Source organism: Dermochelys coriacea, chromosome 20 (assembly GCF_009764565.3).
Source record: "Dermochelys coriacea isolate rDerCor1 chromosome 20, rDerCor1.pri.v4, whole genome shotgun sequence".
NCBI lineage: Eukaryota > Metazoa > Chordata > Testudines > Dermochelyidae > Dermochelys > Dermochelys coriacea.
The window spans coordinates 15,958,574-15,980,849 of NC_050087.2; the positions used below are offsets into that span (position 1 = coordinate 15,958,574).

The window sequence follows — 22,276 nt, forward strand, 5'->3', positions numbered from 1 at the left end:
TTCTTATTCTCCTTTTTCTTTCTTCTTCATTTTCTCTTTCACAGTACCAACGTTTTAAACTCCACTGGGGAGAGGGGGAGAGCTAGCATGTTAGGCTGCAAGGTGCTAACTTCTGCCATCAACCGGTCCTTTGACCTATAGAGGATTACGGAGGTGGCTGAGGCTGTGGCTGTGCAAACCAGAGGCCAGGGGCTCCATGTGCCCCCCATTTCCCCGATTTCCTGATTCCCCCCCCAGATATCCATAGGGCTCTGCCGGTGGATGCCTGGAATATTCCCTGAGATTTTGGAAGTGATCAGATGCAATGTTCAAAAGTTATCGCATTACATCCAAGCAGAGAAATGCTACCCAGGTGCATATCAGGGCCTCACAAGCTAGGCCAAATATTAATTTTATGACATAATATTCTCTACAACATATAGTATATTTTGTATGTCATGGTATAATGTTTTGACATGTTTAGTCTAGAGAAGAGAAGACTGGGGGGGGGGACGGGGACATGATCACAGTCTTCAAAAGGTTGTTCTAAACAGTGCTCAGCTGTTCTCCACTCCCACAGAGGGGAAGACAAGGAGTCAGCTCATGGAGATTTATGTTCAATAATAGGAAAAAAATATCTCTCTCCCACGCTAGTTCAGCTCTGGAACAGGTGACCAAGGGAGACCGTGGGATCCCCCTCATTGGAAGTTTTTAAGAACAGTTTGGACACACACCTGTCAGGGTTGGTCTAAGTATATTTAGTCCTGCCTCAGTGCGGGGGGCTGGCCCAGATGACCTCTCAAGGTCCTGTCCAGCCCGACGTTTCTGTGATCGAAAGGAAACGTTTTTACCTTATTGAAACGAAACATTATCATCGCTCTGAATCAACCATTTCTGGAATGTTTGTTCCATGGGAAATTCCAGCTCCTCATCCTTTTTCAGAACAAATGTTGAAATGTGGGAATCCCCAGCAGATCAGAAATCCCATTTTCTCTGCCACATCCCTGTGCCTCGTCTGAACATATTAATTAACCTGCACTAAGGTAGGGAGGGAATTTAACATGCATTACTTATTCCTGCTCAGCTCTAGGTAAGGGTGTATTTATTCTGCAGTCAGAGAACCTTACTCTGAATGTGCTTAATGTAAAAAGCTGGGAGCAGTTGAGTCCTGAGTCTGGCTACGAGGGCACAACACCCCCATGCGTGATTGTGACAATGCCTCTGGCCCGACACCTGAAACCCCAAGCCCTTCTTGAGCAAACACAATCTGCAGGGTGAGGGGGAATCTGGGGGCTGGCGGCATCTGTGTGTCTAATTTGAAATGGACCCCAGTTAATTTCCTTCTAACTGCAGAGAGATTCCCCTCGGCCCACAGCCTGGGCAGGAGAAATTTCAGGCCAAAAGGGGGCAGGATTAGAGTCTGGGGGAGCTGAGGAACTCGAAAGAGGATTGAAATAGACCAGAGCTCCTGCAGCATTAGCCCCAGCCATCCCAGCATGGGCCATATAGGCTGTGCAGAAGACCCAGCCACAGGCACTGGGATTTCCCATGGCCCCTATGGGCGACTGCCAGCTGGTTCTATCCCTCACCGTGGCATGGGGGCTCAGGAAACGCAGGCAGGGGAAGCAACAGGAAGGATGAGCAGTACGTGGGGGGGGGGGGAAGTGTCTTCCACTGATCCCTGAGTGAGAGCCAAGGTAAAGCCACAGGTATGGGGTCAAGCTGAGCTGGGCAGGGCAATGAACTCCCCCCTCCCCCCTCAGCCCTGGGCTGAGCCAGTCTCAGATCACCCCACACCAGGCTGAGTCCCCGGACTCCATGTGTGTAGTGTCGTCCCCCCGCCCCCCACCCCCACACACAGCCCGTCTCTATGCCAAGGACAAAGGAGAGCCTGGTCTGTGGGGGGGCCCTTTACCTTAGCACACAGAGACATTTCCACTATGGTTTCTGACACACACCCACCCAGCTACCTTCTCCCCAAAGCTTGCGGGAGCCCAGCCCCCTCCCACTGCCCCACAGGCTCCTGTTCAGTTACCAGTGCTGGGTTGAGGTGGATACAGACTCACACTGGAGCTGCACACACCTCACCGGGCACTGATCAGCCCCACCAAGAACAAAGGCCCATCATGAGCCAAGAGTCCTTATCTGTAAGGGGGCACCTTGTCTGTCCAGGCTTGGCATTGTGGGGATGGCTCCATACTGTGCTAGCAATGCCAGGGGCCTGGCAGTTTGCAGATCAGAGCAGGTGAAAGGATCCGGGCATGCCAGACAAGAGGGGTGTTTAATACCAGCACCCTGCCCATCCCAGCGAGTGATTTCCATTGGATGAGCCCAGTGGGGCAACTGGATCGAGACAAATTGGATCAAACAAGGAACGTTACGTTCCTGGTTAGCTCTGGCAAATAGCTGGCAAGGCCCATATCAGGGCAAAAACAGGAGATAAGGAGAGTTTCCCTTGCAGAGCTCTGCCAGTCCCCCACAACCCTAAACTGTAGCCCCTCGATATCCCAGCCCCAGGCTCTCGCCCCCCAGCTCTGCTGGTCCCTACAATCCCGACCCGCACCCCCCTGGTAGCCCAGCCCTGGGCTCCCGCTCCCCAGCTCTGCCAATGCCCTACAATCCCAACTCGCACCCCCCTGGTAGCCCAGCCCTGGGCTCCCGCTCCCCAGCTCTGCCAATGCCCTACAATCCCGACCCACACCCCCCTGGTAGCCCAGCCCTGGGCTCCCGCTCCCCAGCTCTGCCAATGCCCTACAATCCCAACTCGCACCCCCCTGGTAGCCCAGCCCTGGGCTCCCGCTCCCCAGCTCTGCTGGTGCCCCTCAATCCCGACCAACACCCCCCTGCAAGCCCAGCCCTGGGCACCCTGACCCCCCAGCTCTGCCAATGCCCTACAATCCCAACCTGCAGCCCCCTGCTATCCTAGCCTGGGCTCCCACCCCCCACCTCTGCTGGTGCCCCTCAATCCCAACCTGCAGCCCCCTGCTAGCCCAGCCCTGAGCTTCCTGACCCCCCCAGCCCTGTTAGTGCCCCTCAGTCCCGACCTGCAGCCCCCTGCTAGACCAGCCCTGAGCTCCCTGACCCTCCAGCGCTGTTGGTGCCCCTCAATCCTGACCCACTGCCCCCTGCTAGCCCAGCCCTGAGCTCCCTGACCCTCCAGCGCAGTTGGTGCCCCTCAATCCTGACCCACTGCCCCCTGAGTGAGGGAGGGCTGGTCAGAGCTGAGCCGCACATTCTTCTCTTGCAGGCAAGCTAGGGATGCTCCTTTACATGGCAGTTTTGCCCCCCCCCGGGGGGATCCCCCACCCTCCCCACTCCGGGGGCAGAGAGAAACTGAAAGCAGGGTGCCAGCAGCTGGGAGCTTGCACCCCCCGCCCCCCAATCCTGCTGCGGGAAATGGCTGCTTCCCAGGGAAGGAGGCTGCCCGAACCCTGCTGCGCCAGCACAAATTGCTGGGCAAGGGCGCCCCCTGGTGCTCAGCCTGAGCACACGTCTGGGAGCAGGGACCTGGGCGACAAGCCATCGCTCCATCACAGAACAGGTAATGCAGCAAGCGTTCCCATGGGCTGGTGAGTGACTGGGGGAAGGAGCAACAGGCAGGGCACCGGTGCAGGACCCTCCAAGCAGCTCCAGCTGGGGGTGTCATGGGTAACAAGACTCTGGGGCCAAAGGGAGAAATGTGCCTGCCTGCCTGCCAATCTCTCTCAATCTATCTATCTACCAACCGATGGACAATTACAGTACCATGCAAGCTATAGCTGCAATGCTTTTCATTCCCAGCATCTTGTCTCAGTGGTGGTGTTTGGCCCCATCCCTCCACCCTGTCCTCCCCAAACAGCAGCACAAATAAAATACGTTCTGGAATTGGACGTCCTGTCGGGGCTCGGCCAGGAACTGGGTTTGCCTCGGCCAGTTGGTGAAGCTGGCAGCACAGCCTCCTGGCCGGGTTCAGAATCACCTGAGCACAAAGAGAAAAAAATCTGAACGACCCAGAAGTTTTCCCTCCAAGGGGGGAAATGCTCCTGATCCTTGTTGCTGTGCTCTAAGCAGGGACAGTGTGAGACTCTCAGGCGTGGAGCATCCTCCTCCAGGAGGGATGGGGTGGTGCTAAGCCTTGGGAAGGGACCAACACACCCATTAGGATGGGACATTGTTTTCTTTTCTGACCCAAAGAGCCACACAGGTGGGAGACGTCTGCATGACACACACACATCTGCTCTCTGCCCCCAAACGGGGATCCACAGGTGTGAAGCCTGGACCCAGACCAGCTTGTTGGCAAAAAAAGCCACCCACACAGGTCCCGGTGTGGTGTTGCTTCTGCCAGGTCCCAGATCTCCACACTTCACATCCAGTATGCTCAGTGGATGGGCCTCTGACAAGGAGTGAAATTTCAGTCCGCCCCCTTCCTCCTCATCCACCCCTGCTTAGTCAGGTGGAGCAGTGCAGGTGAAAGGGGTCAGTCTCGGCCAATCCAAATAGCAGCAGAGTGAGCCACACGCACGCACCACCCACGGACATGGGGCTTCTGTTCTTTCCTGAAGGGATCACACTAGGGGAGCTCAGCCTACGGGACCCATAACTTTCCAGCTTCTGATTTAGGGGCATGGATAGAGCCTGAGCCACAACATTTTATTGTTAATGTGACAGAGAGATTCCCTAGCAACAAATCCCCCCGACAGAGACAAACAGTTCCTCCCTACAGAGATGTGGAGACCCCCGACACCAGACTCACACATCTGCCATTACCGAGCTGCAGCTCTCCTGACAGGTGGATCACAACCACAACCTATCTGAACCTGAAACTTCCATAGCCCAGTGTAGCAGGGTGGTTACCCGCTCCTGCCCTGTGGGGCTTAAAAGCCAGCCCTGGGAGAGAAGCAGGGCTGAGGGCAAGAGAAGCAGAGCTGATTGGGGAAATGGCTGCAGCTGGGCCAATAAAGGGGCTGCTAGGCTGATGCTTAGCCAGTCTCTCTCTGTGTTCAGAGAGGGAAGGGCCTGGCTGCAGGGACCTGAGGGAACACCTAGCGTGGAGCAGGGCTGAGGGGGAAAGGCCTTGGGAGCAGGGGAGCTCCAACCTGGAAACCCCCAGGCTGCGAGGCCTAGAGTAGGGCCTATTAGGTACTGGGGTTGCAAGGGGGCAGCCCACGGGTAGACAGAGGCAGCAGCTCCAAACCCCCTCGCCTGTGATGAGTGGCTGATAAACTGCAGTCTGCCCTGGGGAGCGGGGCTAAGCGATGACTGGCAGTAGCCAAGACTGAAGCAAGGTGGGGGTAGTGGGTGGGGGTTCCCCAGGGAAAGGAGACCCTCAGGGATCGTTGGGGTTTACTGCCAGGGGTCAGCACCCCAGTGGGAGAAGGCACTGGGTTCTGGGAGAGACTGGGGCTGGCGGTAAGGCAGATCACCAGAGGGCGCTCCAGAGGCTGATGAGCTAATTCCCAAGGACAATCAGCAGGAGGCACCGCCGGGTGAGTCCAGCTCTATTACACCCAGAAAGGGAGAAGAGACCGAGATGCTATGAGCTACGCCAGGGTCAATGCTATTGCCAATCTACTGTGCGTGGAAGGCAGCTCAGCTGCTATGGTGATAGACATCAGTGCAAATCCATCAGATAGCTAGAGAGAGGAGGGATATGGGGATAGATAGATCCCCTTTTAGTATGTACACAGCTATCCACCCGCCATTCGATGCTGTGTTAGGACAGCCAGCCAGGCAGGCTATTCTGCAGACCCAGACAGAGGCACCGAGCAGGTTGATAGACATAAAAAATAAAGATCAGGTTCCAATGTCAGCTGGGGAGGGGTAGCAGGAGCTGCTTCCAACTGCAGCGGCACGGCAGCCTGGCGCCTTCCACCGCCTCGCCCAGGTGCAGGGGCCTCTGCGCTAACACCTGCTGCCTTGTCCTCCATCGTCCCTTCCCCCTCCCTCCATGTGCAGAAAACAACACCGGTGCGGGGGAATGGGAGGTGGGGGGACAACCAACCCCTCCCTCCAATGCACAAGAGAAAGGCCATCTGTGCTAGGCAGTGATGAGCAAAGTGCTCCTCCAAACCAATCTGGAGCGGGGGGGGCCCGGGGCGGGGGTGGCGCGACGCGCGACGCACTGAAAGGGAGTGCAGACCCTTTGGCAGTTGTGAATCAGTGAATTATTAAGATCAAATTAGTTCCATTTATCAACTCGCCCAGCTGAGCTAGCAGCTCGCTTCTCCCCCAGCCGGGCATTTGCACTGCTGCGGCGGCTGGTTGCAGTTTAATACAGATGCCAAGCTCGTAATTCTAACGAAGGGTGACAGGGTCACCTTGACTCCCAGATGCTCACATTCTGACAGATGGCGCTGGCAAACCTGATTAACTGCCACCGTGCCAGCTCTGATGCCACCTGCATCCCTCCACCCACCCCCTCGTGTCTCTCTCTCTCCCAAAGTAGTCATTACTGAGCCATTGCTCAGCTTCCAAGGTGGGCGCGGCGCAAAACGGGGGTGGGGAAGGCTCTGGAGCAGGGAGCCATAGGATCCGGGGGCTCAGTTGGGTCCTCATGTCAGTGACGTGAAAGGCAAAGGGACCCTCTGAACACAGGAGGTCTGAGAGCTCTTCTGAATTCCCCTCTGCTTGCACTGAGTCATATGATAGATAGATAGATAGATAGATACACAATGTCAGACACCTTATTTGCCCTGCCTCTGTTTCCCCACCCTCTGTGAAATTAGGCTGATGCTGACCTTCTTCTTGGCGGGGATGGCGAGACTCAACGAAGGTTTGGAAGGTGCTTTGAGCTCTCGAGCAGGACAAACGGCTAACACTAGTAGTGCCCGCGTTCATCACCCCCTTGAGGGATACGCTATCATTCCAAGAGCAAACCTCCGCCCACCCAGCACCTCCTAAGCAGCAAGACTGCCCTTGAGTTCCTCCTTCCGGTCCACATTCCAAACAGCAAGCCCCTCAGCAGCGTCAGTGCGTTCTGCTTCCCCGGAAGTCGGGAAATGGAGGCCCAGATCCGCACAGTCAGTGGGAGTTTGGCTTCTAACCCCTCGGAGGAGCTGGGCCCGAGAGGTTGCAGAACTCGTCCACAGGAATTGAACCCAGGTATCTGACCACCAAGGCAAGCCCCTTAACCATTGCACCATCCTGCCTCACGAGCTTTCTCCCTTGGTAAAACTGCCCAGGATGCAGCTCTTCCACTCAGTCACTCACTGGAGTTCGTCCCCATTTACAAAACGGAGACCAGAATCAGGCCCTTTGATTTCAGCGGGAGCAGCGTCAGGCCCAGTGGTGTCACAAGAGCATCAGACAGACTGGCTCTCAGCCAACGCTCTACATACAGCAATATTGTGAGTGGAGCACTGCATGGGATTAACAGATCAATATGTCACATCAGCCACTGTCCCAAGCAGTTGGCGCTAGGGATACATGGTCAGGCGTGTTTACAGAGCAGGGCTTAGGGCCTGTACTGCGCCATTCAGCCCCGTGCCCAGCTTCAGAGTCAGACCCACACATCTGACCACTCGCAGAGAGTCCTCCCTATAGCTAAGCACTTGGCATGTTGCTACATGGGTTGGTTTGTGCAGCCTGTGTATGGAGTAACTGATTCAACGTCCATTATACAGGGGTAATATTGGCTGTTACTTTGATATGTGTGTGTGGACAGATAGAAAGATAGATCAGACAGAAGTGTGGCGAGAGAGATGGGTGTAAATGGAGATAGGTAGATAGAGGGGGGGTGTGGGGATAGATAGATAGATAGATAATGCAATGTTCACATTACTCAAGTAGCAAAGTGGGAAATGAAAGTCAGTCCACCCCAAACCCATGTCAGTGAACCCTTTGTCCCCTCCCATGAGGCAGTCTGTCCACACCACTTGATATGCAAAAAAACTTCTTTTTAAACTGTTTTGGGACTTTCCTGACATATGCTCCAGGGACTATTTTTCATATCACTCCACTGGCAAAGCCAACCAAGAGGTTTGGCTTAACCAGGGGCTGTGTTTTCCATAAGCGGTCGCTGAGCTTAGGCGCTTCCGTTTTGGGGGAATCGAGCTGAGACCACACACACTCCCCTGCCAAGTTTTCAGAGCGCCCACATCTCTGTTTGGAGCTGGAGGCCCCCCACTGTCCCAGGATACCCAGGTGGATTTCAGGGTGAAGACAGACATCGCCAAGCAGACATGATGGGACTAGAGGGAACTGGCTGCACCCGGTGACCCATGACCCCTAAAAGGAGATGGGGAGTGAGGCAAGAGACAATCAAGTGGCCTGTAGAAGACATGGAGACCATTAACATAAAGTTAGGGGAAGGTTTTGTTGACCTGTCTGGAAGCTGTTAGAAGCCCAGGGCCAGGTCTCGTGAGCAAGTGGCTGTTGGCTGGTTATTGCCCGTCAGATGGCTTGGGATATTTAGACACCTGAGACTATTTCTGTCAGGAGGGGAGAGCTGAGAGCGAGAAAGACGGGCTACAACTTCACCAGATGGGCGCAAACAGATTGTCTGTGAATTTGGAACAGTCCCTGGGCCAGCTCTGCAGAGATTCAGTGCGGCCGGCGCTGGCGGGAGAGGAGAAGCATTCTGAGAGGGACCTGCCTACATCCCAGAGTACTGACAGGACGCCTGGGTTCTGTTCCCACAGGGGCCTACTGCTTAGAGCGCAGGATGGGGCATCAGGAATCGGTTGCTACTTCAGGAAGCGTGTGTGGTCCAGTGCTTAGAGCAGGAGGCTGGGAGTGTATTTCCAGCTCTGGGAGGGGAGTGGGATCTAGTGGTTAGAGCAGGGTGCAGGCTGGGAGTCAGGACTCCTGGGTTCTTTTCCCAGCTCTGGCAGGGGAATGGGGTCTAGTGGATTAGAGTCAATATTCCTGGGTTTTAGTCCAACCTCTGTTTGGCAGTGTGGCATTGGGCAAGCTACTGCCCCTCTCTGTGCCTCAGTTTCCCCATCTATAAAACAGTGACCAGGTTATCCCATTTTCCAACTGCCCCTTATTGCTCCCCATGCAGCCATTTCATCCCTGGGCCCAAGGTTCATGCCCTGCCCTCCCAGAGAGATAGAAGCAGTGAGAAACTCCCAGATCTCAGGACTCCGATCCTTTCCTCCTTCCCCTATCCCCTTGCCAGCTCCAAAGTGACATCCAGTGGCCAGTTCCATTAATCACAGAAAGAAAAGGAGTACTTGTGGCACCTTAGAGACTAACAAATTTATTAGAGCTTAAGCTTTCGTGAGCTACAGCTCACTTCATCGCTAATAAATTTGTTAGTCTCTAAGGTGCCACAAGTACTCCTTTTTTTTTTGCGAATACAGACTAACACGGCTGCTACTCTGAAACCTGTCATTAATCACAGAAGTAGCTTACAGCCCCTGGAGGCGGTAGGGAGAACTGAGGCATCCTGCAGCAGCAGGAGCCTGCTGCGATCTCCTTCGCTCTCAGTGGACAATCTGAGCCTGGGGTCATGTCCTGTGACATAGCCAGCTCTTGGAGAGGGGACATCTGGGAGCAGGAGGTGATTTCACAGGTTGAGGGGTCTGAACCCTGCTTTGTGGGGTGGGGCCCAAACACAGCAGAACCAAGTCAAATGGGGCGAGAGAGCGCTTCCCCCACCACTGCTGTGTCTGGAGCTGTATCGAAGCCTGCGGATGCAGGGATCGGACTCTAAAATTCAGCAGTTCGGGCCCATCTCTGGCTCACCCAATCAAAATAATGGCTGGGGGGGTAAAAGAGCAGCTCGGAGAAGGTGCGCCAGTCCTCCAGCCACCTGGACGAATCTCCCACCCGGTACAGGAGCCCTCTAGACATGGATCCTTCAAGAGTGGCAAGCCAGGCCTGGCGTTCCCTCTCTCCTGGTGGCGGGGGGCTGCCTGGCACCCATGGATGGGCCCCCCGGCAGCTTGGATGGCCTGCCCCTCTCCCCCCTCAGCAGGAATGGAGTCCTGCTGCAGCCAGGCCTGGCTCGGAGAAGAATCTGCGGCAGGATGGAGGCGCCCAGGTGACAGAGTGCCAGCTAATGCCATCTGCTGCGGTGCCAGCCACAGAGAGGATTCCACCCATCTGTTCACTCGCTTGGATTAGGGAGAAGAAGGGCTCGGACAGGATTCCGAGGGGGGCCGTGCGTGCGGTTCCTTCTGCCCGGGGGAGAAGTGGGACTGGGCCCAGTCCCCACTGGAATGGGGCAGTGCTTAGCTCCGAGGATGAGGATGAAGAGGAGCTGTGCAGAGGAGAGAGGGGGAGGAAAAGCCCAGACGTGACCATTGTGAGCTCCTGTCTGACCCATCTAACACAGGCCTTCCCTGGGCCCTGCTCCCTGCCTACAGGGTAAAGCTTAAGGAAAGGATTGGGGTGGGGCTGGCCCCCCAACTCCCCTATCCCCGTGGGGCAGGCAGGCAGCCACTACTCCAGAGCTGTGTGACAGGAGCAGTATTAACCCAGTGGGGCCAGGGAGTGAACAATGGGCGCTAGGAAAACTCCCCTCTCGGCAGTCAAGGCTGCAGCATCTGCTGCACTTCAGAGCAAAGGGCGCTGCGGCCGGCCCGCTGAGGTGACACCATGAATCTGCACGTGCCCCGGCCACCCCCTGGGCCCATCCTCCCAGCCCCCTTAGAAGCCTCTAAAAGCCTCAATTCCCCGTGGCCTTTGCCACTGTTATTCCTGCCTTCTCCATTGCAGCTTCTCTGCCAGCAGCCCCCTGCCATCCTGGTTCCAACCTCTCCAGGGCTGGGATTGTGGGGGCTGCGGGTGGGGAGTGAGGGGCACTGGCAGAGCTGGGGGTGGGGCTCAGAGCTGGGATGGCAGGGGATGGGGGTGGCCTGTGGGTCAGGATCACGATACACTAGCAGGGCTGCACTGAGAAGCTGGCTCTGCACTTTGGTGTCCTCGGCCTGACTCTGCGGCCCCCCATCATCCTGTGTCTCAGTATAAATTAATGTCCCAACCCCCACCCCCCCAAAAATCCCCCCCCGAAGCCTCTGGGATACACAGCCCCTCACCGCATCCCCTGCTCTAGCTTGTCATCCCAGCAGCACGACAACAAGCACTGGGGTTGGGACAGGCCCACGCAAACACATCTGCCAAGACAATGGGACCAATGCCATCCGGACAGGCCGCTTAAGGCCTGGATACCCCCTCCCCCAGCCGGGCTTTTATTTGTGCATGCAGGACTCCATGAAACCATCCCCCTGCACACTCCCTGTGATCCTGTTTGCTCCCCAATTCCCACGCACCGCCCGGCGCCCCCTTGTCCTGCGGCCATCTCTGTTCAGCGGCCTCTTGACACCTGCCTGGATGGCTTGGCAGCAAGGGGAGCTTACAGCCTGAGGGGGAGTAAACATGCTCAGCCACGGGCATGGAGCCATGGGCTTGGAGGACACGCCACTGGCGAGGGGGCCACACAGGATCTAGAAGGTTGATGTCACTTCCAGCTGAGGAGTGATTTGTCACCGGACTGCTCAGAACATGGCCTGACCGAAGCACTGTGGGGAACATAATGTGTTTATGTGGGGGGAGTGAAGAGGTTGTAATGACCTAGACATATCCAGTGGCCCTGGAGTCTATTCCTGGCTCTGCCACTGACTTGTTGGGTGGCCTTGGGCAAGTCACTGACCCACTCTGTGCCTCAGTTTCCCCTCCTGCACTTTGTCTTGTTCATTCACTTGATAAGCTCTTCTGGGCAAGGAGCGTGTCGCATCCGATGAAGTGAGCTGTAGCTCACGAAAGCTTATGCTCAAATAAATTTGTTAGTCTCTAAGGTGCCACAAGTCCTCCTTTTCTTTTTCACTCGGTGGGTACGTCTACACGGGATCTGGATGATGGAATTTCCACTTCGAGGAGACATACCCACACTAGCTCTGACTGAGCAAACGTGCTAAAAACAGAAGTGTAGCCACAGGGCGGGAAGCGCAGGAGGAGCTAGCCGCCCAGAGTGCAATCCCTTCTGCAACCTTAGGGATGAACTTGAGCAGTTATCTCCGTGCGCCACCACTTCTGCTTCCAGACCCCATCAAATCAGAGCTAGCGCTGGCAAGACCCATTCCAGCTCCAGCACGGCCCAGCCCTGAGCTCGGCCAGGGGCCTATGCAGCACCTGGCACAAAGGGGGCCTAATCTCCTTTGGGGTCTGCACCCCACCTGGCACAAGGGGGGGCCTGATCTCCTTTGGGGTCTGCGCCCCACCTGGCACAAGGGGAACCTGCTCTCAGTCAGGATCTATGCAAACCCCAGCATAATGGGGGCCCTGCTCTCAGTCAGGCCTTCTAAGCACTCCTGTAGTACGGCAGAGTTTAGTCAGATCAGGGCCTGGTGAGCTCACACAGCTGGATGCTTACACTGGTAAGGCTGAAGTGTGAGGGCCACGGAGACGGACCCGCACACCCTCCTCGCCCCCCGACAGGGCTGATGCATTGTTGGGAGGAGGAGACACGTGTCTAGCTGAGGACACTACTAGCTCTGGCACACCCTGAAGCAGCCACGCTCCCGTCACGCAAAGGGAATGAGGAAATTCCAGCTCCTCCGTGTCTCTCACCCCGCCCCCGCCTCGCCTTTGGCTGCATGCTCCCTGCAGATGGTAGCCCAGGGCACTGGAGCACTGGCTTCCTGGGGAGTTGGGGTTCGGAGCATGGGCAGACTGGCTCACCAGGGAGCGCCACAGGAGGAGCTGGGATCCGGTCTCTCTCGGGGCACCAGAAGGCTGATCCTGGCTCCAAAGCCTGGGAGCTGCCGCCTGTTTGGAGGATGAAGGGAAAGGGGAGGGGGATGCAGAGTGCAGTCTGCAACGTTACCAAATGTCTTGGCTACCATGCCAGAGCCGACCATCTGCCTTCTCCGGCCTGCTCCCTGCCCAGCACTGTGGCTGCCTGCCATGTCCAATCCCCACGAAAGCTACTCGGGACCCCCTGTTCCAGCACATGCAGGAACACAGCAGGGAGAAGACCCCCTAGCGATACTGCCAACCGGAAGCAGGGTCCCCGCTTTCCCAGCAGGGCTGCTGCTCATGGGCTAGGGAAGGAGCTTTTAATGCCAACACCCCTTGATTGCCAAGCAACCAGTTAGCTCATGCCCCAGGACTAGTAAAAATCCCCTGGCACTTTTGGCAAGAGTCAGGGCTGTTGCCAAATTCAGTCCTGCCTCTCTACACGCCCCCTGCTCCATTTCAGCTGGATCCAGCTGTCTGCCCCGCTTCCTGCCCCTGGCATGGCTCACTCCAGAGGAGGCTGCATCCCAGCCGCTGGCAAAGGGAAGGGACTGCCAGGTGTGTCAGTCCGTAAATAAAATAACAATGGCAGCACTTATTTCAATTCACACACCAGAGGGTTTTCATCCCCAAGCGGTGGGAAGGGTCATTACCCTCGTTTTATTGATGCGGAAACTGAGACCCAGGAGAGAGGCCATGATTTGCCCAAAGTCGCTCGGAGCCAGGAACAGAACTCAGGTGTCCTCAACACCCAAGCTAGTGTTCTAACCACTGAACTGTGCTGCCTGTCACCTCAAGCACTTCCAAGAGATGGCACCTGAAACAGTAAGAATCAGAGAGAGGCCCCAGGAGCTCAGCCAGACTAGGATTTATCCTTGCGCCAATTCTCCGCTGCATTACAATAACCAAGGAGAGCCAGAATTTACACTTCTACAACCTGTTCCTCTGCCCTCCCTCAGATCAAAGCCTGCCCCCCAGACCCCATAACCAGACAGATATCTTTTCCCATCATCCTCTGCTTCTTTTCTGCTGCCAACGTACAGCTGAGGCTTGTAAGCTCTGCCATTCTGAGCACACACACTGGGGATGGGAATTAACATCAAGTCAGTTTCACTGGAATCAGAGAAATAATTTACCCAGTGCAAAGTGAAGTCGGACAATGGCGGGGCTCAGTCATCACGTGCCACCATCCGCGCTGCCCTGATGCACCCACCCACCCCTCCCTGCTCCTCCTTGGGAGCCTGGGGCAGGTCCAGCCACAGGAGCAATCCAGAAAAAGTCCGAAGGCTCAAGCCGAAGTCCACATTCCTTTCCCCAGGGTACGTTCAAAATCTAGGGCAGCCCTTCCCAGCTCGTACAAAGCACCCCCTTCCTGATCACAGCTCTCTCCAATAAACTAGCCTTATGTATGGCTCCCTGGAGGTCATGCCTTGACCTTGGCCATGTGACAGCAGCTCCCCTTTATAAAGGGCCCCCAAAGCCCAGTCCCACCCCTATTTCCGGTTCAGCTGCATTTTTACGTGGAACCCCCATCCCTGGACATTTTCAAGATCAGGTTAGACAAAGATCTGTCCGGGATGGTCTAGAAATGCTTTGTTTGGTTCTGCTTCAGCCTAGGGAGGCCCCTGTAGTTCTGTAATTCAACGCATGTGACCCCGCAACCAAACTCAGGGTCATCTGGAGGATTTTCTGGTTGCAGGGAGACCAGCATAGGGGACTCAGAACCCCCCCACACACATACATACACACAAAACAAAAGCTAGAGTCTGACCCCAAGGGCCTGAAGTTACGCAGACACCCCACCCCACCCCCAGGAAATAGTCCCTGTTCTGGGAAATGCAGCCCATTCCCTAATTAGGGGGAAAGGAGCCAGCCTCGCTACGTTCCCGTCACCGTCACTGGGGGCTACTTGGCCGTGGATCAACCCACATGCCTAGTAAATATTTCATCTCACGGGGCTGTGGCACTGATGAAAGATTCAGAGAGAGGATCTGAGGCGAAGGCTACAGGCAGGCAGGCTCAGGTACGAATGACCAAAGCCCATGCCAAGCTGGCCCTCCCTGCCCCAACCCGCGTGGCTTTTATCTGTCTCTCTTGGCCCTGCTGCTCCTCACTCGGGGCGAATGGAGGTGACGCAGGCCAGAGCACAGCCAGTAGAAAGGTCCGCAGGGGAGGCCCGTCAAGTGTGGGAGATGGGGGGAGCTGTCTGTGAAGAGTTGACGTGAGTTTTGTTATTTGTCTGCCAGTGCCAGAAGCCATTAAAATGTCGTCTTGTTTCAGAGAAGGGGGGTCTCTGAAGACAGGCACTGACAGGAAACAAATAGGCTTAAAGAGAGCAAGAGCAAGCAAAGGAGGGAAGGGGGGGGAAAGAAAGCCCCAGCCGACAGTGCTCCTGCCACTGACAAATCCACTCATCTGAACCAAGGCATTTAATTAGCTTGAAAAAAGGGACGTTGAGTTTCACTTATAGTGTTCTGGCTCGGCCCGGCTAGAGGGGGCCGAGGCAGGGGAAGCCAGGGAAAGCAGGGGAACCAGGGAGAAGTGAAGAAAGCAATTTGTCCTCCGTTCTCTTCCACCACGTGCAATTCAGCAGGGAACATTATGTCATTAGTGTGGCTCTTAAGCTTCCCCGCTTGTTCCCTCTCTGGGGAGAAAGCGGAAGGGGATGCCAGTGAAACAATTAAGTACAAGGCAGTTTAAAGTTGGCAAACGCTATTCGGGGAACCAGTGCCGGATCACGGCTGGCAGGAAAGCTCTGCCAGAGGCTGACGGCTGAAGGGTATAAAGAGCAGGGGAAAGAGAACAAACAAAAGATAACGTGGCCTCGAAATGGCACCACTGGAAACTGCTCCGGTTATGTCAGATTAGGGGCTGGAGGCTGAGCTAGATGAAGGGATAACAGTGTCAGATTTGCCTTTGTCCTCCCTGCTAGCTGTTGGGTAGGATGGTCCCGGGGTTAGGGCAGGGCCTCAGGACTTTGGCAAGCCAGATTCAGTTCCCTACTCTGTCACAGATCTCTTGGGCATGTCATGTGGCCTCCCCTCTGTTGTTCACCTGTACAAGGGGGATAATAATATTTCCCTACTTCATGGATGGGTTGTGAGGATAAATACCTTAAAGATTGTGAAGTGCTTTTGAGACCCCCCATTGCTGAAAAGTGCTATAGAAGAGCTATGAATTATTATTCATTTTCCAGTCACTAATAAGATCCCATATCTCTGTCACTAGGGGGTGACAGGGATAGTTCTCTGATCCTCTTGCCCTCTGTTGGATGGAATCATGATTGTTCTGCCATGTGTCATATGCCCTGCACTGTTATGGCTAATGAAGTGACTTCTTTTGCTCAGGCTATTGGCGCTTTGGGAACAAGGAGGATCCAAGCACTAGTGCATTGGAACAACTTACCTAGGGTTGTGATGGATTCCTCACTGGCAATTTTTAAATCAAGATTGGATGTTTTTCTACCAGAGAGGCTCTAATTGAAAACAGGAATTAATTCAGGGAAGCTCTCTGGCCTGTGTTACGCTGGAGGTCAGACTAGATGATCACAGTGGTCCCTTCTGGCCTTACAAGCTATGAATTCCTGATGGTATCCCAATGTGCAGCATAGCCACAACTCCAAAAGCCCCAGGAAACCACCAATTTTTGTCACAGTATCTTTCGGAAGCATCTTTCACCTGAAGGTGCCAAGCTGCATATGCAGGGCTCATTCACTGGCTGCTGAAATGCAGCCACTTCTGGTGGGGACAGCACATAGCTTCACACGGCAACCCCGCAAAACATCTTCAGATAGCAATAACATTTGCAACTGAAACCACAGTGCGGAAAGTTAGGGAGGCAGAATTTAATTACCAAAGCTGGATACAGGCCAGGACACCAGGGTTAACACCTTGACTTTTAGGAAAAGTGCCTTGGGATATTTAACGACCACGGGTGTCCATCCTCCTCCCAAATAATTCCAGCACTTAAAACCAGTACAAGTAAACTGAGTGCGAGAAAATTCCTGACATGAGTTAACACTGACTTGGAGGGGGCTGTGTGTCAATCAGACCCCAATTATAGACCTGCGGGGGGGGGGGGGCAGGGGGGAGTGTGAGTTTGGATCAGCTTAGCAAAGGGATCATTAGTATTACACTCCCATAGAAAGACACAATTTTTCCAGCACAGCAGTTCTGGTGTCTCATTAAAAGTCATCAGGCTCAAAGCAAACAAACCACTGCATGTCAGTTTGGGTTTTATGGGGAGAAATAATTGTTCCCACAGCCCAATATGTGTATAAAACTCACTCATAAAACTTGACCTAGCTTTCCAGAGGCTGCTCAGAATAAGATGTGGGGAGGAGGAGGGGAAAGCCATTGTTAGTTTCATAATAGGGAGAAGGAAGAAAACCTTAAAGGAAGTGGAAAAGCGAAGAATGAAATATCTAGGAAGGGAAATCAACATACTAAGGGCTCATCTACCTAGGGAAATTTACCAGCATTTAAGTTTATAAGTACCTGCCTGGGGAATACAACTTTGATATTGGGTTCTTCAATCTAGCAGTCAAAGGTCTAGCAAAGGCTGGAAGTTGAAAAGCTAGACAAATTCAGACTGGAAATAAGATGCTAATTTTTAACAATGAGGGTTATTAACCATTGGAACAGCTTTACTAAGGCTTGTGGTGGATTCTCCAAGGCTGTACATTTTTCAATCAAATTGGATGTTTTTCTAAAAGAGATGCTCTACATCAACAAGAAATTAATTCAGGGCAATTCTATGGCCTGAGTTATACAGGAGGTCAGACAAGATGATCATAGAGGTCCAATCTGTCTTTATAATCTATTAATTTATACTTATACCGCTATAGCTCTCCCCATATAACTCCCTGTGCAGGGACTCTTATTCCTAAAGAGGAGGGTATCTTTTTTCAGTTTAGCTATGTCGCTTTGGAAGCAGGAGTTATGTGGGTAGATCTATAACAGTATAATTATATCTGTATAGTTATGCCGGTAAATTTCCCAGTATAGATACGCCCTGACAGTTCATACTGGATTTGCACTGCCACTGTGACATCACTTTCTCTTAGAACAGCGTTGCATGAAGCTCCAATGATGCTATACACAGGGTGCTAGAGTGGAGCTGATGACCCATTTGCAAAGGCCCAGCTGTGTGGGTGGGTAGGTGTAGGTGTGTATGTGGGGGGGGGTGTGCATGTGCATCTGTCCTGTGTGTTACGGCAGAAGAAATGCAACACAAAACTTTTCTGGGGTTCCCTGAATAGGGGCTTTACCGGTAAACTTCCTGAGACAAGCTGGTACCAGCTGTGCTGAGCTTGGGAGTATCTTTCTTCCTGACTGAGGTGGCAGGAGCTGCACCTAGGAGCTGCTCATGGCAGGAACTGCAATCCCGGGTGGGAATCAAGCGTATCCATCAAGTTACAAGATATGACATGGTGACATTTTGTGAAGTCATAAAGGTTAAAGGCCTTCACATTTCTCCTTGAGGCTGGGATACTCCAACACACTGGTATCTCAGACCCTGAGATGCTGGTTCTTGATGTGACATACTTTGGAACTACGCTGTCAGCTTGCATCGCAGGGCATCAGCTGGGGGTCAGCATAACAACACAACATTGCAACGTGCCATTGTCACATCATCTTGTGAGTTTAGTGGCGTTGTGGGGCATCGACCATTCAACTAGACACTGGCGAGCTGGTATTTCATCTGGACACCGTGTATTGCAGCCAGGACGTGGCAGGAGGCCGTCATGGTGCATAGCTGTTTCATTTAAATGGCGTGCTGTTGCACGAGGCTCCCGTGTTGCGAGGTGCTAGGTGTCCCTCCGATGCTGATTCTTGTGACACCATTGTGCCACAAGGTGATGGTGCTTCATCTTGGTGCCACATTCAGACAGCACCCCACGCCATCCCATTGCCTAGGTGCTCGCATGTCATTCCAAGGCCGCTTTCTGACCCAGTGCCCCGGTCTGAGGTCATGCCGTGTTCTAATGTAAATGTAACCCTTTCGGGGGGGGAAGGGCGTGTTGCCACCTGTCCAGGTTTTCCCAGGGTCGTCCTTTGTGGCGGGGGCTGACCGGGGAGACCTGTGAGGGTGCAGAGCACCCGCTGCCAGCTGGCCGGTTCTGGGGGCTCAAGCCCAGCCTGGCTGTCCCGGTTTTTTGCTGCTCGGAGGTGGCCGCCCGACGTGTGGGCGACCTGGTGACGCGTCGCCTGGACGTGACACCGACTCGGCACCAAGTTTGACTCGTGGCCTTTGTCTCCGCTCAGCACCACGATACCAGGCGACGGCGCCTTGTTTCCAGGGCATGGTGAGGAGACACCTCAGTTTGGGGTAAATTCCCCCATCTGGCGCCCTGAATCCCTCAGCCCCACTTCCGGTCCCCACTGCCCCAAAATGCCCCACTTCCGGTCCCTCATTGCCCCCAAATACCCCTCTTCCGGTCCCCCATTGACCCCCCCAATACCCCCACTTCCGGCCTCCGTCGCCCCACTTCCGGTCTTTCTTAGCCTTCCCGCAAACCAACTTCCGGCCTCCGTCGCCCGGCTTCCGGTCAGTGGTTAAGGCGGCGTGTCAGGCACTTCTCTGGGCAGCCCTAGCGACTGCTAGCAGGACCCGCCCCGTGAGGTCACGTGACTACCCAAGATGGCGGCCCCCATGTGGCGGGCGTGGCTGGGGCTGTTCCGGGCCGCGGTCCCGGCCGCCCGCCCCTATCACGCCCCGCCCCCGCGGCGCAAGCCGGGCGGCGTGTACCGGCCGGACCCCGGCGATCCCCTCACGCCCGTGTGGCAGCTGCAGCCCGCCTATGAGGCTAAGCTGTACGGGCGCCACGGCTCGGCCTCCGGCGTGGACCCGGCCCGGCTCTGGCCCAGCCCCGAGAAGCTGCAGGAGCTGGAGGCCGAGGAGAGGGAGTGGTTCCCCGGGCTGAGGGAGATGGAGGCGGCGCTGGACGCGAAGGAGCAGCAGGAGGAGAGGCAGCGGGTGGAGAGGTGCGGAGGGGGCCAGACCTGGGGGCCGGAGGTCTGGGTCCTGTCTGCCGTGGGAAGGGGCCCTGAAACTTGACTCATTTCTGGGGAGAGGGAGGACCCTAGTCATTGAGGGGTCAGGGACCCCAAAACCTGACCCAGTTCCTGGGGAGGGAGGACCCTATTCCAGAGGTGGGAGAGATGCTGGAACCTAACCCTAGTCCTGCAATGATGACCCCATTTGGGGTGTGACACCGCCCGCCCCCAACGCATTGCTCTAGGAAATGCTCCAGCCCCACTTCTATGAGCAAGGTCTTCAAGCCCAAGACCTGCCCTCAGGGAAAGGTGACCTCTGTTGCCCCCCCCTCCCCCGCCCTAAATTACAGTGCAAGTCTTTGGGAGCAGCAGTGGCAGTAAAGATACAAAGAGTCTCCCCCCTGTGGTGGGTGTCTCACTGCTGTCTTGTTGTTTGCCCTCCTGGCAGAGAGAAGCTGATTGCTGCCAACATGGCCAAGATGCCACAGATGATCGAGGACTGGCGGCGGGAGAAGGCAGCACGCAAGGAGAAGGAGCAGGAGGACAAGGCCCGGCGGGAGCGGCTGCTGGCTGAGGCCCAGGAGCGTTTTGGCCACAAGGTGGACTACCGCAGTGCCAAATTCCAGGAGCTGGTGCAGGAGATGGAGAAGAAACAGCGCAAGGAGCTCAAGCTGAAGAAGAAACAGCTCAAGGAGGAGGCAAAGAAGAAAACTGCTGCTGCCACTGACCCAGAACCTGTTCCTGTCTCAGCTGGCGGTCCTGAACCAGCCTAGGGGCACACATGATCTAAGAGCCTCAGATTGGGTCAGTGCTGGAGCCACAGTTGTCACTGAGCTAAATTCTGTTCTTAGTGCGTGCTAGAGGGGGGCTGAGCAGGGAGCTGGTGGCTCAGGTCTGGAATGCCAATCATGCTTCTTGGAGCAGCAAGTCAACACCACCATTTACTCTAATTGGGGGGGGGGGAAGGGGGGAATGCAGCACTGGGTGAATGGGCACTGCACTGCAAGGTCAGCCCCAGTGTAGGAGCTGCCCCCTGGAGTGTGACAGGAGGCGGGGGCAGCCTCCCTCCCTGCTTGTACAGCCAGCCAGCTCAGTCTGGATTCTTCAGCCACCCCCAGCTGGACTCAGATCTGTGCACGGGCCACCTAATGGAGTTTGAGTAAGATAGAGGGAGGTCATTGGAAGGTCCTGCTTAAAAGCCCTAGGCTTCCCCCCCACTTCAGATGAGGAATGATACGTTGTGGGGGAGCTGGCATTATCCTACAGAGCCCCGGGACTCCCAAGTGAATGCTGCTATTGCAGAGAGGGTGATGACCACCATGTGGTGACTGTGTTAGTAACGTAACCACTAGGCTCCTTTCTCAGCCAGTTCTGCCCCTACCAAGCCAGCGACCCGAGATCGCTGTACTTTGTATGTTGAAATAAAAGGCTCTGACCAGGGCCTTGGCTCCCTGGGACTTTTCTTTCTCAGCCAGTTCTGATCCCAGAAGGTTCTAATGTCTCTCCTGGCCACAAATGTGCCTTAGAGACCACTGGTGCTTCTGGTAAGAGATGAGTCTTGCTTCCCCTGCACCCATCTGTCCCCCCATGAGGTTAGTTCACTAGGATGCCCTTTTAACTTTTTCTCTTGAGCTGTCACATTCTAGCCCAGTGGTGGCTGCATTTCAGCAGTGGGCAAGTGACTCCTGTATATAATCACTCTTAGCTAGGGCTTTTCATCGGTAGGTCTCAAATAGCTTTCCAAAGGAGGTCAGTATCATGACCTTTGTTTTATAGATGGGAAAACAGAGGCATTAGGAGGAGAAGGGACTTGCCCAAAGTCCCCCAGCAGGTCAGGGACGCAGAGAACCCAGGTCTCATGACACCCAGGCCTGTGCTCTATCCACTAGCCTCCTTTCCCTACCTCAAGGAGCAACACGATTTTGTTAGGAAGGAGTGTGATTCATTGATCTTTCATAGGCAAAATAACCATCCATGGCCAGTTCCCTGCACTCTCTGCACCTAGTTGCATTTTCTTCCAAATTTAGAGACTGACTCCTACGTGGCAAGGGTGTAACCAGATGATTTGTCCTTCCCTAGAGCATTGTTACATTCTAGGGAAGAACAAAGAATGTACCACCATACACTCAAAGAATCCCTGAGCGTTTGCTCCTTTCTCTGCTTCAGGGGAGGAAACGTGATCACAGAAGCGTAGAGCTGGATGGGACCTCCACAAATCATCTAGTCCAGCCCCCCATGCTGAGATAGGGCCAAGTAAACTGAGACTGGCCCTGACAAGTGTTGGGCTAATCCATTCTTAAAAGCCTCCAAAGACGGGATTCCTCCCGTGGAAGCCTATTCCAGAGTGCAACTAACTCAAAGGCAGGATATTTTTCCTGGTATCTAACCTAATTCCCTTGCTGCAGATTAAGCCCATTACTTCTTGTCCTACCCTCAGGGAACATGAACAACTGATCCCTGTCCCCTTTAGAACAGCTTTGAAGACTATCATCAACTCCCCCTCAGTCTTCTTTCCTTGAGACTGAACCTTCATATTTAAAAAAAAAAAAATCTTTCCTCATATTGTAAGAGTAGGGAAGAATGGGAGCCAGGACCCCTGGGTTCTACCTGTATTAGGTACTTACAGGGCCCTATCC

General features: G+C 54.7%; 1 protein-coding gene and 1 long non-coding RNA gene across 2 annotated transcripts in view; one reads left to right on the forward strand and one right to left on the reverse strand.

The window, feature by feature from the left end:
- LOC122458387 overlaps positions 1-19,079 on the reverse strand; it is a 493,263-nt gene extending 474,184 nt beyond the window's left edge. Inside the window, exon 1 of the long non-coding RNA XR_006278418.1 lies at positions 17,912-19,079. This is a non-coding gene — a long non-coding RNA (uncharacterized LOC122458387). The remainder of the gene's footprint in view (positions 1-17,911) is intronic.
- A 56-nt stretch (positions 19,080-19,135) lies between these two features.
- On the forward strand, positions 19,136-21,080 carry GADD45GIP1 (GADD45G interacting protein 1). Its single transcript, XM_038378909.2, has 2 exons — positions 19,136-19,628; positions 20,089-21,080. Exons 1-2 carry the CDS (start codon positions 19,285-19,287, stop codon positions 20,411-20,413), a joined length of 669 nt encoding a protein of 222 aa, XP_038234837.1. The 5' UTR covers positions 19,136-19,284; the 3' UTR covers positions 20,414-21,080.
- The last annotated feature ends 1,196 nt before the right edge of the window (positions 21,081-22,276 follow it).